This window comes from Battus philenor, unplaced genomic scaffold, assembly GCF_028537555.1.
Source record: "Battus philenor isolate CCGP_79_NKW_IND1 unplaced genomic scaffold, ilBatPhil1.0.hap1 SCAF_19, whole genome shotgun sequence".
NCBI lineage: Eukaryota > Metazoa > Arthropoda > Insecta > Lepidoptera > Papilionidae > Battus > Battus philenor.
The window spans coordinates 10,138,692-10,154,583 of NW_027181681.1; the positions used below are offsets into that span (position 1 = coordinate 10,138,692).

At 32.7% G+C, this 15,892-nt stretch overlaps 2 protein-coding genes across 2 annotated transcripts in view; one reads left to right on the forward strand and one right to left on the reverse strand.

The window, feature by feature from the left end:
• Window positions 1–6,094, forward strand: part of LOC137921610 (allergen Tha p 1-like) — a 40,872-nt gene extending 34,778 nt beyond the window's left edge. Inside the window, exons 2-3 of the mRNA XM_068764410.1 lie at window positions 3,770–3,957; window positions 5,910–6,094. Of these exons, the coding sequence (XP_068620511.1) occupies window positions 3,770–3,957; window positions 5,910–6,094 (373 nt within the window). The remainder of the gene's footprint in view (window positions 1–3,769; window positions 3,958–5,909) is intronic.
• Trpm (transient receptor potential cation channel, subfamily M) overlaps window positions 1–15,892 on the reverse strand; it is a 268,334-nt gene that overhangs the window by 133,806 nt on the left and 118,636 nt on the right. The window lies entirely within an intron of this gene.

Below are 15,892 nucleotides of genomic sequence, written 5' to 3' on the forward strand. Positions count from 1 at the left end.
ATTTATGCTACTGTGGACATAACTAAGATCGCGTGAAGAAGCTGGATATGGGCGCAGTACGAGACCATTAATCGTGGCGATCTTTGGAGATGGCCTATACCTTGCAGTGATTATCGGCTGATATGATGAAAGTGGTGAAAACTGAGGATTCAGCCCTATACTATCTCTAACCTCCTGGAAGTTAAAAGCAAATTTTTGTTGGCATATTTGAGAGGAAGATGACGATGTGGAGAAAAAGAAAAGAAAAGAATTGTCTTGCCAGAAGATAGAAGAAAGCAAACAACCAGTTGCAGTGATCATCAGCTGATATGATGAAAGTGGTGAAAACTGAGCATTCAGCCCTATACTATCTCTAACCTCCTGGAAGTTAAAAGCAAATTTTTGTTGGCATATTTGAGAGGAAGATGACGATGTGGAGAAAAAGAAAAGAAAAGAATTGTCTTGCCAGAAGATAGGAGAAAGCAAACAACCAGTTGCAGTGATCATCAGCTGATATGATGAAAGTGGTGAAAATTGAGCATTCAGCCCTATACTATCTCTAACCTCATGGAAGTTAAAAGCAAATTTTGGTTGGCATATTTGAGAGGAAGATGACGATGTGGAGAAAAAGAAAAGAATTGTCTTGCCAGAAGATAGGAGAAAGCAAACAACCAGTTGCAGTGATCATCAGCTGATATGATGAAAGTGGTGAAAACTGAGGATTCAGCCCTATACTATCTCTAACCTCCTGGAAGTTAAAAGCAAATTTTTGTTGGCATATTTGAGAGGAAGATGACGATGTGGAGAAAAAGAAAAGAATTGTCTTGCCAGAAGATAGGAGAAAGCAAACAACCACGACTGTTCCGAGGAGAGTAAACAAGAAGATACTTACGTAATGCATCACAGTTGATTACTTTTGTATTCGCATTGGTATGATTAATTCAAAATAAATAACGAAGGCCAAGGTAAATAATAATTAAACGATGCAATTGTTCTTAGTTTCAATCGACCAATGAAGCTGGGTCAGGGTAAACGGAGAGATGACACATTTACATCATACTGGCACTCTCTTTTATATTATCATAAGAAAACAAAATTCTTAAGAATTTCTTAACAATGGTACACAGTATATGATATGATACAACTATCTTAAACAAAAGTACGGTTTGTAAACAAACCATCAGTAGCGTCTGTAACTAGCAAAACTAAAAATATCTTCACAAAATGCAGCTTGATAAAAATATTCATAATTTTTAATTGAAGCAACATAATTTATATACATATTGATAAAAAAATAATATGATTGGAACGATATAGACTATTTAAAAGTATTTTTAATTACACTTTTAAAAAAAGTTTTACGTCATTGAATTATTTCATTTTTAATGTTTAAGTTTTGATAATATTCAGGCATTTGCTTTTAATTCCTGCATTATATTTATTTTTCTCGACCGATAGAGATGTGCTTATGTTAAATAAATTTCAATCGATAGATTATATATCTAAAATAAATTATATAATATTTCATACGCCGATGGTTCTCCCATACATTTGTAATAGGTCCAGTTGGAAATTGTCTTTCGCCAACGTTAACAAGTCTAACCACCTTATTGTCGACCATTATATTTACGTGAAAATATTTACCGTATGACCATGGCTGGAAATTAATCCATCATTTAAAATAAATTAAAAAAGAAGAAAGTGTGTCTATGGAAAGAGATGTGAACGGGGCTGTCAGCTGATGTGAGGTATCGAGAGTGTGGTGCTGTGTGGAATTTTATAATGAAAAGTATCCCAAAATCCAGAAGTATAACATGCCTGAGCATTCTTAAATGAAAAATCCCATTTGCCCAGTAATTTCTACCTCAGTCTCCTTTGTTTAGTTTTAGTCGTGTTTACTGTTGTGACAAAATGCTCTTCTCAAGGAAACGGTATATCGCAGTAATTTTTAACCATGCCATGACCCACCTTAGCGTTTATAAAATTCTTACGCCCCCTTATGTAACATTTATATTTTTATATTAAAGAAACGGTTAAATTCGTGTTAAGCCCACTTTCAAATTTCCTCCTATGAGGCGTGGGCCCCACGTTGGGAAATACTTGTATAGACCCTGGCGTAGTATTGTTAGATGTCACTTTTTCTTTTGTACAAGAATAAGCCTAATTTTTGGACTACCAGCTCTCTACCACCACCCTTGTTAAAACACATACATCAAAATTTCAGCCATATGACGTTCACCGCTGGATACAGGCCTTCCCCGTAGAGTTCCAAGAAGACCAGTTCGAATCGGAATGCCTAAAAAGATCAACTGTTTACGTTGTTCGTGGGCATCCGCTGCGCTTTCCGGTCTCTGGTCTTCATTACAAGATCTTGAGGCTCCAGCGGCCATCATTTCTACGTGTTATGTGACTTGCCTACCGCCACTTCTACTTATAACAAATAATCATTTAAATACAAAGTATTGATGAAAATATGTTTATATGCCAATATTTAATAACTAATTCAATAATATCATTTAATAATTAATATTAAATAATTCTTTTACAAACAATAAGTAACAGTACAGTAAATCAACCTTAACTTATATTTTCATTGTCATAAAAGAGAAGACTTATTCAGAAAATTTCATCTGGTTGCGTGCATTTCTCAATGAAATATTTCTAATGACACTCAATAAGGATAAAGTCGAGATATAAAAACGAATCAGTTGCCACCGCCTTCCACAGTTTCAGTTTTAATAGTGAATCGAGATTGTGTATTGTATTTTCTAGATCTCAAGTAAGGATTAATCGTTGACTGTTTTTTAATGATTATTTTAGATTTGTTTATATCCCTGTTATATCACATTATAACAGTCATAATTCTTTACTAACATTGTTAAACCACTAAATAATCACTGCAGAGCACAGACGTTTGTTTACAAAATGATCTAATTGCTTGTGACTTTAGTTCCGATAAAATATGTTGCGCGGTACCAACATGGCAAAAACCAAATTGCAATTACCACCACAGTAAATCTTTTATATTCGATTCTTGGCACATACCATCAACGTTTCACTTACCTGAAAAATAAAAAAAATAATATTAAAAATCGATAAATAAATCAGGTGGCTGTGTTAAATCAATAAAAATATAAACATGAACAACCAATTACAATTGAATGACGCTGACATATAATCTTTTTGGTCAAATATTCATTTGTTTACCAAAAGTAGTTATCAATAGGGATTGGTGGCTAAGTTTGTGTCAAATGTTGCACCGTTAAAAATTTCCTTTGATCAGAAAAGATGGTTTACTTTTTCATATTTAACCACTAAGAGCCCTGTTTCGTTTGAACATAAAATTTCAGGGATATCTCCTTTCAGGTTTCCTGAACACGACCTCAACGATTTGTGACTTCGTTTTATTTATTCTAGCGTTTCTATTAACTTAAGGGTTGTGTGGTAGTTTTACCCGAATTTTTCACAATTTACAATTTGGCTAAACTGATCGACTGGTTATACCTATTTTATCATCATCATATCAACCCATAGACACCCACTGCATGTCATGGGCCTTCTGCAAAGATCGCCATAATTACCGTTCTTGCGCTGCACACATTCATCGACGTCTCGCAACCTTGACTATGTCGTCGGTCGTTATTTGAGAACCTTTCGCCACTTTAAACGATTAATTGTTGAAGCTACGTCTGTAACTTTAGCTCTTCTACTATTATAAATCTGATAAAAATAGATAATCCTATTTGAAAAAAACCTACATATAATATAAATTCGTCTGTTTGATTTTCAGAATGAATACGCTAACAGTAGTCGTTGTAATTAGCGCATTAGTTACCATCATCAAAGCTGACATGTACACGGATAGATACGACTCCATCAACGTGAACGATGTGATATCCAATAAGAGGCTGTTAATTGCGTACGTCAAGTGTATACTCGATAAAGGCCGATGCACACCCGAGGGGAAAGAGTTAAAATGTAAGTAACATCTTTATTTCATATTCTTCAAATCTCAAACCTCTCTTTAGACAGTATTGACAATCCAACACTCTGTCTCAGTGGGCATACTACGGCTACAAATTAGAGTCATATTATTTAAAGTTTAATCCAAAAATTTTATAGTGATTATGGATGCATAGAATACAATGAACATATAAAACGTCTTTTCCGAATGTAAAATAGGTGAGATTTTCAGCTTTAGGACTTTTCCTTCTGGACACAGACCTCTACCATTAAATTTCCGTCTTGAAACGTCTTCCGGCGACCTAAACAAGATTGTCCACTTATACGTCTACCTTGTGGTTGGAGGCTTGCGTTTCCCTAATCGATCCGTGGTTTCCACGACGTTTTGATGTTAACTAGAAAACTTTATACGATACAGTTAATTCTTAATAAACCAGACGAAAAATGATTTTAAAATAACGAATATATTTCATGTACGTTGATTCCGTCAGTAATTATCGACCATTGACTAGTTTCGCAAATAATTACCATAATCCAAATGGAACTTCTGTACCGCGCGCTTTCCTTTCGATCAGTACAGTGATACCGGTCGGACTATTACTAGTATTATTCAGCACGTGATGCAAATCATCTCAACAGACAATTCTTGAAAGGTAAACCAGGAAAACAAACAAATTTTAATTTTAATTGTTATGTTAAAAATTACAGTAGTTTAACTCTTGTTAATCTGAGTTAATTTAAAAGATGTTTAACAAAAATTACCTTCCATTGTTTAACCTACAATAAATTTTTTGGTCTTCTCTTTATTGATTTTTCGTAAATCGGCGATATATTGCAATTCAAAATAAATATTAAATATATACTGGTGACCTAAAACGAACAAGATGGCAGCAAATAAAAGATTTGGATTTGGTAGTTGAGCGTGTAGTTTGTGCCTGTAAACTAGCGGTGTTGTAATTAGTAGTTTTCTAATTGTGGATTTGGATACATCGTAACCTGTCGCGTCAGTTGCGATATGGTATGATATTGTTTAGGTAAGGTTAATTGGTCAATTGGAAATTGGGTGAAGTACTAAGGACGAACAAAAATATCGTATTGTATTCTCATTTCTGTCGCATATATCTCGTATACTACTTTCTTCAGTTATATCATTATCTTCCATGAGTGAAAAACGTTACAGGCGAAAATTATAACGTAATTTTTAAAATAAATTTTGAAAATGTTAGAACTTTGATAAGAGTAATTTTTTGAAGGTTTAGTCTCAAAAGATTGATTTTGTCGCAAACCTACTTTTTAGATACAGACAACTGCCTTCATCGATTCAATTTATTAGGTCGAGGCGAGCAAAGTATAGGTAGCGCATTGTAATTAACGTAACCTTCTGATTCGTTCATGGATCGTTATTTAAAACATTTTATATTGAAGTCCCATTTTTTTCTATTTATGTTCAGGATATATAAATCTAATAAAATGCTTTAGTTAAATGCGCTAGTTAGTGCCTTTAAGTTTTAGTGGAGATCACAGACCGGTAAGTGCAGACCTACAAATTTGTAAGATCATCGGAAGATGCTGAATCCACGCCATTTTCAATCGTCCTTTTCAAAATTTATAGAGTCGGCCAATCTTTAAAAGTATCATACTTTCAAATTTTTACAAATAATCTGTGTAAAAATATTAGTAAAGAAAAAACTTTTAAAATTTTGTATGTATTTTACTAATATCAGTAAAGGATAAAAAATATTTACTAGCATAAATATTAATAGGTCCGTTATCCGGGTTGATAGTTACAGATAATTAGACAATCTTATCGCGTTTTGCTCACAAAGATATTCAATTTGCTAAGCCATTTCTCACTGAACCAAAATTTTATTTGACTAGAATTTGATTTAATAAAATAAAAAACATTCAATTTTTTTTATTTTTCTAACGACAGTGTTTACAGTCAAGTGTTATCTATACATTTTCAGCTCATATAACCGATGCCCTACAAAGTGGTTGTAAAAAGTGTACGGAAAAACAACGTGTAGATATAAAGAAAGTTATGAAGCATCTAATACATAAAGAAAAGAAATATTGGAGCGAGCTCGTGGAAATGTACGATCCTGAAAGAATATACTCGAAAATGTACGAAAAGGAACTAGGATCGATATGATTTTAAAGGATTATACTTTATCGTCCTTGTCGAAAACGTTATCATAGAAGAAATAATAGGGATTATAATTGTTTCGCCATTGACTGTAAAGCTCTTTACATTGTTTTAAGTAGTTAATAATTGCTTTGTTTTTGAATTGTTATGAATAGTATTGTTCTATCTTTCAACTCTCTTATTACAATAACTTTATACAGTTAAATGTTTTTATGAAGTAAATATAATTAAGTCTTCGTGTATGTATGTTTCACGATAAACTTTACTTTTGTATGTTTTGTATATTTAAATATAAGGTGCTTTAAAAACATTGTAAATCATTTAATAAATAAATAAATAAAAAACGTAATGAGTTCATTAACTTTTTTGTAAACCCGAGTAAATGTTTCGTGATGTGTTACATTATTACCTTCAATATGTTATAGTTCATTGCCCTCTGGAATAGGGGATGTCGACATTTTCGTGATAAGGCGCAGTAAACGACTAACAACCGGTAATTTACTGCGAATGTTTACACTTTTTTCTCGAGAAATTTAGAACAAGGTCAATGCTTTGAGAAATTATTATATTTGGTCAAGAAGTTCAAACATAATATACAATATAACCCATGTTAAATGAGTAAAAATGTAAAAACCGAGAGGACATGGCGGTGACGTCTTCTAGGCCTGACTTATTTATGTCTGTGTAGACATTGTATCATGTAGTAATAATTAAACAAATCGTATACTGATAAAAGAAATATACTTAAAAACCACACAACTAAGCTGAAAAAATACTAACAAATAAGGTAAACGTTCATAATGAATTTAAATGCGGTTGTGATAGAAGCGAGAGGTATAATAACAGTGCAGCCAACATCAACTTATTTCTGGAACGGGATTCTAAAATAATATCAAAAATATCATTTAAAATTAAACATTTGATTAGGTTATCGAAATTATATAAAATATAACACGTATCTTGTGCGTCCACGCAGGTTACCCATGCTGTTGTGATGTCTGCATGTGTTACAGAGCTCTTTTCTTTTGTTCTTTCATTTCAAATAGGAACAGAAGCGACTTTCATTCATCGTCTTTACATACAGATAGCTCGATCTTAATTAAAGTACTTTTTTAACATATTTTTAGTCTTTGAGTTTGGTTTTTAATTGTATATTTTAATAAGACTTTTATACTTATCTATCGAATGGATCCGGGAGCTCGTGAAAATAACTTTTTTCATGCGTTGACACTAATAGAAACTTACTATGAAAATGCACTTGCATTAGAATGTATTGAAAAAAATATAGCGTAAAAATTACTTCAAATATCTTTAGTATTGACTACATGATATATCTATGACAGTGATATGAGTAGATGCCCTGTGATAGGGGACTGGTTGCGATCGTAAGTCCCAAGTTCGATTCTCGGGATTCAATCGTATATATAATTGATACTTTGTGCATTAAATAAATAGGATTGTCACTGCCCAAAATCTTTCTAGAGTATAGGCAGCACCGTCCTGTGCGTACCATAATACCGCGATTACCAACCATCCTGCCGGGCATGGCGGTTATGTTACATCCCCTTATAGATATCTTTGGAGGAGGCATTTGCCATGCAGTGTGCGTCTATGGGCTGAAACGACGAAAACTTTGACCAACATTTTAAAATTAAATGTATACTTTTTGTTAAAGAAACCCTTATATGTGTCGAAATGCACGTCAATTCAATCTAATTAAACTTTATATTACAAGGGTAGCTAACCTCCTTGACAGTTGAGCCATTGTACGAAATTTGAAATGTTCGAAATTTGAAATTAGGGTACGTTTGAAACCCTTGTAGCTTTAAGTTGAAGGATGCCTTATAGATGAGTTCAATCTGATTTTATTTTCTATCAAATTGGGAACGTTTCACATGCTTGTCATGACTTACATATACGGCCAAGCTCCTTGATAGTTCGAGCCATTGTTCGAAATTTTAAATATTACGCAAGCCGCAACTTAATACGTATTTAAATCCCGCAAACGAATATTCCAAAAAACAAATTTATTAAAATTATATGACAAAAGTACAAAATACGTGTGTTGAAGTTAGATATAATGGCACACGTATATGACAGCACACCTAATAATACTTAAGATGCCGGTAAATCAATTATGACGAATCAATGGTTATATATCTATATTAATTTAATCATCAATTTAAGTTAGCAGAAAAGCTGACAGTAACGAACTAAGTTAAGTCATTTAAATTAAAAAAAAAAACCTTGTTTAACAAAACATAGAGCAATAGTGGCAGAAATAATTAACTGTAAATGTCAAAGAACAGAAAAGGTACAAGCGAAAGAACAGACAATTAAATCCAATGTAAAGGCAAATAAAAAGAAATAAAACCGACGTTTATCTACGGGTTGAAAGTTTATACATCATTCTATTAAATAGCATTTTTAAGTGCAAACGAATTTAAATTTTATTAGCTGTTCCACTTAAACCAATTTCCTTTGCATTCTTGTCGCGGTGTATCGTGGCTCAAGTGAGTTTCTTTACTTTGTAAATGTTTCAGTGCTTTCGCGCAGTGACAATGGAAAATTAGTTAAACTTTAAAGACAAATTAAGAGTTGTTTTCACTTTGTAAAATATAAAGAAAAATATATTAAAAACTTTCAGTTATATAGATATTTTGGATCATTGCTCCTAAATGTTTTGACTTAATTTTAAAAACCTGTGTGAGCTTAATGAAAATGTGTACAACTTTATATACAATTATTACAAATAATTTATCGAAAACATCTGACAAGGGTTAATTCATAAATTTAATAACATATACGATTAAACAAGTTAGAAATTGACAATATGTTTTTAATTACGAATGATAGAAGGAAATGAGTATTTTTTTTTTAATTTAGAATGCATAAAAGAGTGAACGACATTATTTTGAATTTTGAATTTAGAATATTAAATAGCATTCAATCCGTCATTTATACATACAATCAGTTTTAATGAAAAAATGTTATTTTCATTATAGAATCCATTGATCTTTGTACACTCCTTAAAAGTTCTAACATTAAACAGTGGAAAAAAATTTGAATAACTTTTTAAATAATAGTCTGTAGCTATTGTATCCTGTTAAAAATAATTATCGTCCATTAAAAAGCTATAACGATTTACACGCTAAATAGCTTTGACCTTTTTCCGTGGCACTTTCGCCGCATTGCTATCACGATCGCCTATTATACATAACTAGTAAAATGGAGGAGGTTTCGCACGCATACCCTTTGTATTCTTTTATAATATTATTTTACACTTTCTTAAAATGTACATGTAAAAGACATTTTAATGTCTACATTATTTGAAGAAAAAAAAGGACTTGTGGTAAAGGACAACTGAAAATAATGTTTGAATAGCTTTTACGTCAGAAAAGCTTCAAAAAGCTTTAACAATTTTTTCTTACTACTTTAACCGTATAAAGTAACCATTTTGAAATATACTATATATTTTTTTATTAGAATGCTACAAGCCAACAACTTTTGACATTACAAAGTCTGTAGAATATGATAATAAATAGGAATTATTTTAAAACGTAGCAATTTTTGTTGGAAACGATTTTACTTACCATGTTATCATTACGTTATATATCATTTTGAAACAATTAATTTTAGGATAGGTTAAACCATACATTAATAGACAGTAAATGAGCTACACATTTATTCTTTGAAGCTTTTGAATCTATAACCAATTACTCTGTATATATAAAAATAAATCTTAAGGAGGTGAGATATATGAAAAGACAAAACCGCATGTCTAAGCAGAGACGTAACTTCGTACACGTTCGTGTGGTGATGTGTTCGTTTGTTTGTGTGTGTGTTTCTTCGGAATTCATTTTTTTTTTCAACAAAAAAAATTATAGATTTCTTAGAAAACGAGCGATTCGAACAAAACGATACTACACCGAACGCGGAAACCAAACCACACCGCGCGGGCTGCTCTATAACCACCACCAACGACACGCACACACCCGCGCCACGCGACGACACGCCACAGCGGAGAGGATCTTTTCGAATAATCGGATACTCTCCTTCTCTTTCTTATCCGTAAAATGTGTCGGACGACGTCTCCGTTATGGAAGTCGACTTCGGGGCGGCCCTTAACGTATCATCGCCGCGATCGTCTACCGTAACGCACGCCACGCACGCTCTAGCAGAGCGGGGTGTGAGCGTGTGCGAGGTGACGGTCGATCATGATCTTAATCAAGGATTTCGGATCTCTCTAACAGCCAACCACTAGTCTCTACACACCAGACGAACTTCGTTCGTAATTCTTTGCCTTTGCCGTACGGGTGCCGTACCATCACGTTGTAGAGAGAAGCACCATCACGGCGCTCGGGGCTGATGACTCGCCTAGCAGGTTTAAGGCTGCCTTAGCAATGAATCGGTGTTCATCGAAATCGACCAATCTCCTCTTCCTAACCTATCCAAACATTATTCTAACCTCTTCTTTTTATGAGCTTCACTTTTTAAACCTTCGAACAGAGCTAACAACACTTGAATGCTTCCAATAGTCTATATATTTGTCAGAAAGCTGTAACTTCAGAAGTTGCTAATAGATGGCGTTGATAGTAGATTGCCTCGCGCTGTTAGGCGAAGGTAGTCTTGCAATTGAGCGCCACTCAGTTGAATAAAAAATTAATAAAAAAGAATCAACGAAGATCAGACATTGGTAATTTGTAATAATATTTATTATTTTATTACACTCCCGTAGTAAATGGCCGCTTTTTTCTTATTTATATCTTCTTCATAGCATAATAACCTGGCATATAGACAATATGAGTACTTTTACTAAAGAGAAACGTAGTATTTCCCTGAGTGTCACTATTTTTAACGGATATATACTCGCATTTGAATAACATTCATTCTATGTTTTTCGCAAAGTTTAGCATTTAAAATGATTAGTGAAATCATTAAAGTAATTGTTATGATAGGAATATACACTAGTTCCAGTTTTTTATAAGTCAACTTTTATCATAGATTACTTGCCGAACATGTCACTTTTGGCTAAGCGACACAAGCATTTTAATAGCCCCTGTGTAGCGGTACTAATATAATAAAGGCAAAACGTACAGGATGTTACAAAATAATACTTTAAGCCAAGCGCTTAAATTAAAAGCAGAGGGTTCGGACCTTAGAGCAATAACTTGCGGGTAATTTAACATCTGCAGCCGGTGGACCGGTTAAAACGAAAATTTATTTTTTGATTTAAGGATTTAGGTAAAGTATATAAATAGATTTACTGTTTACTTTATAAAATCAAAATCATATTGAAACATTAAATATTAAAGGTATAAAACTTTCTTTTCTTTTTTTTATTAAGATGCTCAGATTATACAGGTGATTGGTTAGAGATGTTTAAGCCTTAAAGGGGTCAATATAAAGCCGTGAATAATCGAGAATGTTTATTTTCAATCAACGTTATTTTTCGACTCTTCGAATCCATAAAATGTTTTAAATGTTGAAATAATGTTTAGCTTTGTTAACTTTAACAGGTACATATAAGATAGTGTTCGTTATTTTCGTCGAACATATTTTCTATGACGCCTTGTATATTTTAGTCAAATTTGACCCTTTATTTTTTCAAAGGTTATAACCGTGTTGATCTTACACGGAGCAAGTTATTTTGAGATTAAAATACTTGAATTAAAATGTCATGATACAATATGAACAAAAATTTTGACGATGGATTTGTTTTATGAAGTAAAAATTCTAAAAATTGTTATCTCTTTCATTTTTTTTTAAATTAAAATCCTTTTTTTGAAATGACTTGACGTATTTTAAGCGTTAATATTGATTCCCTATGATATCTATTGATAAAAATTAGTTTCTATTGCATTCTGTATCAAATCATCAAATCGTAAATTCGCAATTGGGCTCTTACGTATTCCTACCATCCATAAGATGGATTGCTGACTTTCTTAAGTTATCTGAAAACTGAGGATGCAATCCTACTTCCAACAGTGAACGTCTTACGGCTGAAATAATGGTGGCCAAGACAAGTTATTATATAAATAAGTGTAAATTAATATTTATTTATTGGTAGCGTGAATAAATTTAAAATTAACTATGGGATTTAGAGGTACAAGGCAGCGTATAAGCCAAGGTGTGTGGCATATCTCTAATGAGGTAGCTGAATAAGGTCTGAGCGGTAATAGGCATTGCATGAATGTGCAAGCGAGGTAGCTCGGAGTAATATAAAGCGTGTAGTTAAACAGATTATCAGTCAGTAAAACTGAAACGACTAAGAAGAAGCGCATGAAATTATACAGGAAGCTTTGAATGTGGCAGAAGCGGATATCATATCTATGAATACACGACAATTTTCCGTTTCTATAGCGCGACATTTCCGCAGCGGAAACTGTTAGTGCTATATACCATGTAATGAATATGCTATATTGCCGTGTCAAACTGATGTCTTCTATGCACGTTTCACAGATGTTATTTAAACAATATGAAAAGTCTGCTCTACTATCAAACTCAAATTTTTCTGTTTCTCTTCTTCTCTTCTTCTGTTGTTCAGAAGGTTTCTGTTTAAAACACATCCATACGTACATAAAAAGTTTAACTTAAAAGTAGATTCCAGCGAGAAGTTATTGTAAGAAAATATTTGTAAAAACATACGCATGTGAAACGCTATTGTTTGTACGTATATAAGATTATGGCATGATTTTTCTCTTACTGGTTTCGATTTTGTACATTGTTGAATATTGCAATGAATTAAACTGTCTCAACGCGAGGTTTTATTCGTTAAATAAACCGAGCGAATGCTACACGTTATTACAGTAATTTAAATATGGAATCATTAAAGAAAATACTACTAATTAGCATGAAAAAAAAAATTTTTTTTTGGTACTTTTGTGGACTGTGGAAGAAATATGAGAGTTAATTATAAAACCAATAATATTATTTATATATATATACACACTCTCATTCGTCTGACTCGTCACGATGTCTTTGGAACCATATGATTAAGATACTTTTAATTTAGTAGAAATATTCGAGTGGACGCCAGCTAAGAACTGATTTTACGAAATGTTATCGCCAAGGGGAGTTCAGAGTACGTTTATTAACTCACATGGCGAACAGAGGACAGCTAGTAATAAAGAATAAATATTAGCTACATAAACATTATTACTTTCTCGTCAAACATATGGTTTTAAATATACGCATGTATATTTTATACAACTTCATTATATTAAAATAATACCGTAGGCCGTGAGCAGAATTTAATTTTAGCCAGTGAAATACGTTTTACTTTTTTTTTTTTAAATAAAAGAATTTTAAGAAATAAAATAAATAATGCAGCTTGGTGAAGTTTTTGGAAAATATATATTTTCAATGACCACGTCAAAAATAATAGAACATAATTACATTTGCAATAATAGCCATTTATATAACATATTTTACTTTCTGATATTTTTAAGACAAATTGGCAAGTCAAAAAAATAAATAGATGTTATGTTATGGTATTAGGTATATATATAAATTATCATTTTATCCATTGGATGTTCACATAAACATAAATCTCCCTAGTAGATTTCGAATAGTACCGATTGGAATTGGCCTGCATCCAGTGCCTTTTGAGGACCTCAACACCGTAATCTGTCGATATCGAAATTGGACATCCTACACTGCGCTTACAAATCTATGAAACAATTCAAAACCTTAACAAAGGCGTCAGCGGCCATCGTTTCTTCGTGCTATAGTATATGTAGCCTTCCGTTACTCTCGTTTCTCACTCCCGATTCTATTTCGTAAAGAAATTCCTAGCATAGACCTCTCCATGGCTCGTTGAGCGACAGCCAGCTTGTTGACAAGGTTAACGCAGTTTATTGTCAACTGTTATTTTATGTAACAAAAGGACCAATATTTAGCCACTTCCGCACATGCATTGGTAGATGTGCAACAAAGTGCACCGCCCGCCAGCCCGCTGATAAATGCGTATGCGGCAAACAATGCGAATTATACAACTGCTAGCGTTAATTTACTCAACACGTGTTTCACCCCTCCACGGGGCATTTTCAGGAGTTATGTTACACTGATTAGTGGTAAACACAGAGTCTCTGTGTTTACCACTGCATGTGAGGAAGTGGCTAAATATTGGTCCTTTTCTTACTTAGAATGGACTTCCGCAAAGTAACGCCTGATTCCATTAAATATATTAATTTTATTTTAATGCGAACTATTAGCTTCTCAGTATTACGTATTTTATAACGCTACTAATATTTAAATTCCTGCGCAACAGACCTGACTTATTGTAGTGTCTTTTTGGATATTTTATAACTGTGTGACTGGCATAAATAATTTTGATTAATTTGTCCCATTCTTTCATACCAATTTCATGTTTATTGTCTAAGTAATAAGAATCAAAAGAGCTTGTAGAAATACGTATAAGGGCGTGACCAAACTGACAAAGCGAGCTTGTATCATGCTCATCAATCATCGAACGATCATTTCCATGACAGCTACTGACTGATCTCGTTGCAATTTCGTTACATCTGGACTTGAGAGATTGTTTGATAATATCTTAATTTTTTTCTGTATGGTAAATAATGTATCGACGTTTCTCTGCTGTTCCCAGAATCGTTACTAAAGTAAAAAAAATAGTGAAATGTTTCTAAAATTCTAATTTTAAATATCTTTATTCAAATGGGCATTTAAATGAGCTTTTAAATCGTCGATTATTTTACCTTTATAAGTAGTAAGCAACCACCGGCTCGGAATGCTGATCAACTGAAAACCGGCCAGAAACTCGTCAGTTTCTTTTTAATATGAAATTTAATAATTTTTGATATATACATTACAATTTAAACCGTGCAAATGAATCCACAAACTAAGTTCCACATATTTAGATTTACTAAAAACTCTTAAATGCTGTAACAAGATTTATTTAATAATATGCCTTTTATTTCAAATTTGAAACTAATAAAAAGATGATCTTAGATATCTTGTGAGAACTTTTTATAATTTTGTACAGTCGGACCCATGAAGGATTTTTTTCAAGGATTTTTTCCCACTTTCAGTCCAATTAGCCTAAATGCTTCATTAATTTAAACTCAGTGAAGCTATAAATGTCAAGGAGCAAAAAGGTGTTAATTATATGTACATAAATAGATTAGATAACACCTTCGTAGGTCTTATTTAAGAAACAAGCTACTTACTTTACACTTTCAGACCACTTTAATTAACGTTTTATAATTTTCAGATTTCGAACGGGATACATTAAATTACCGCAATGTTTTTTTTTCATTTTCTTCCTCTATCGTAGTTAGCTGGCAGTAAAGAATATTTAGTGTGTAATAAAAAACAAATAAAAATGGCGCACACCCGTGCCAGTGGGATGTATTAACTTTGCATAATCTGCAGCGGTACAAAGATTAAAATTTAATTTCGTACACTCCATTTTCGAGCGCATGTACGATGTACTTTTTTTATCTATATTCATAAGGTGCATTAATTAAAGCTTCTATTTAAATTGTTGTTACATCTCTCGCCTATTTAATTATTCATATAAGATAATTTACAGGGTCCACTAGTTTACATCATGAGAAGAATGGAAGAAAAGACATTCTTTAACTTAAATGTAAAAGGATTTCAAGAAGGATTCGATTTCAAAAGCGCCCGCAAAAACTTTTTTTTATCCTTTACAGGCGAAGTATTTGACGAGGTATACGATGATACATGCTTGCCTAGAAGAAACCTATTCACTCTTGTCTTACAGACTCCTAACACAAACTAGTATTTTTGTGGTCAATTTTACAATATACCAAATATAGC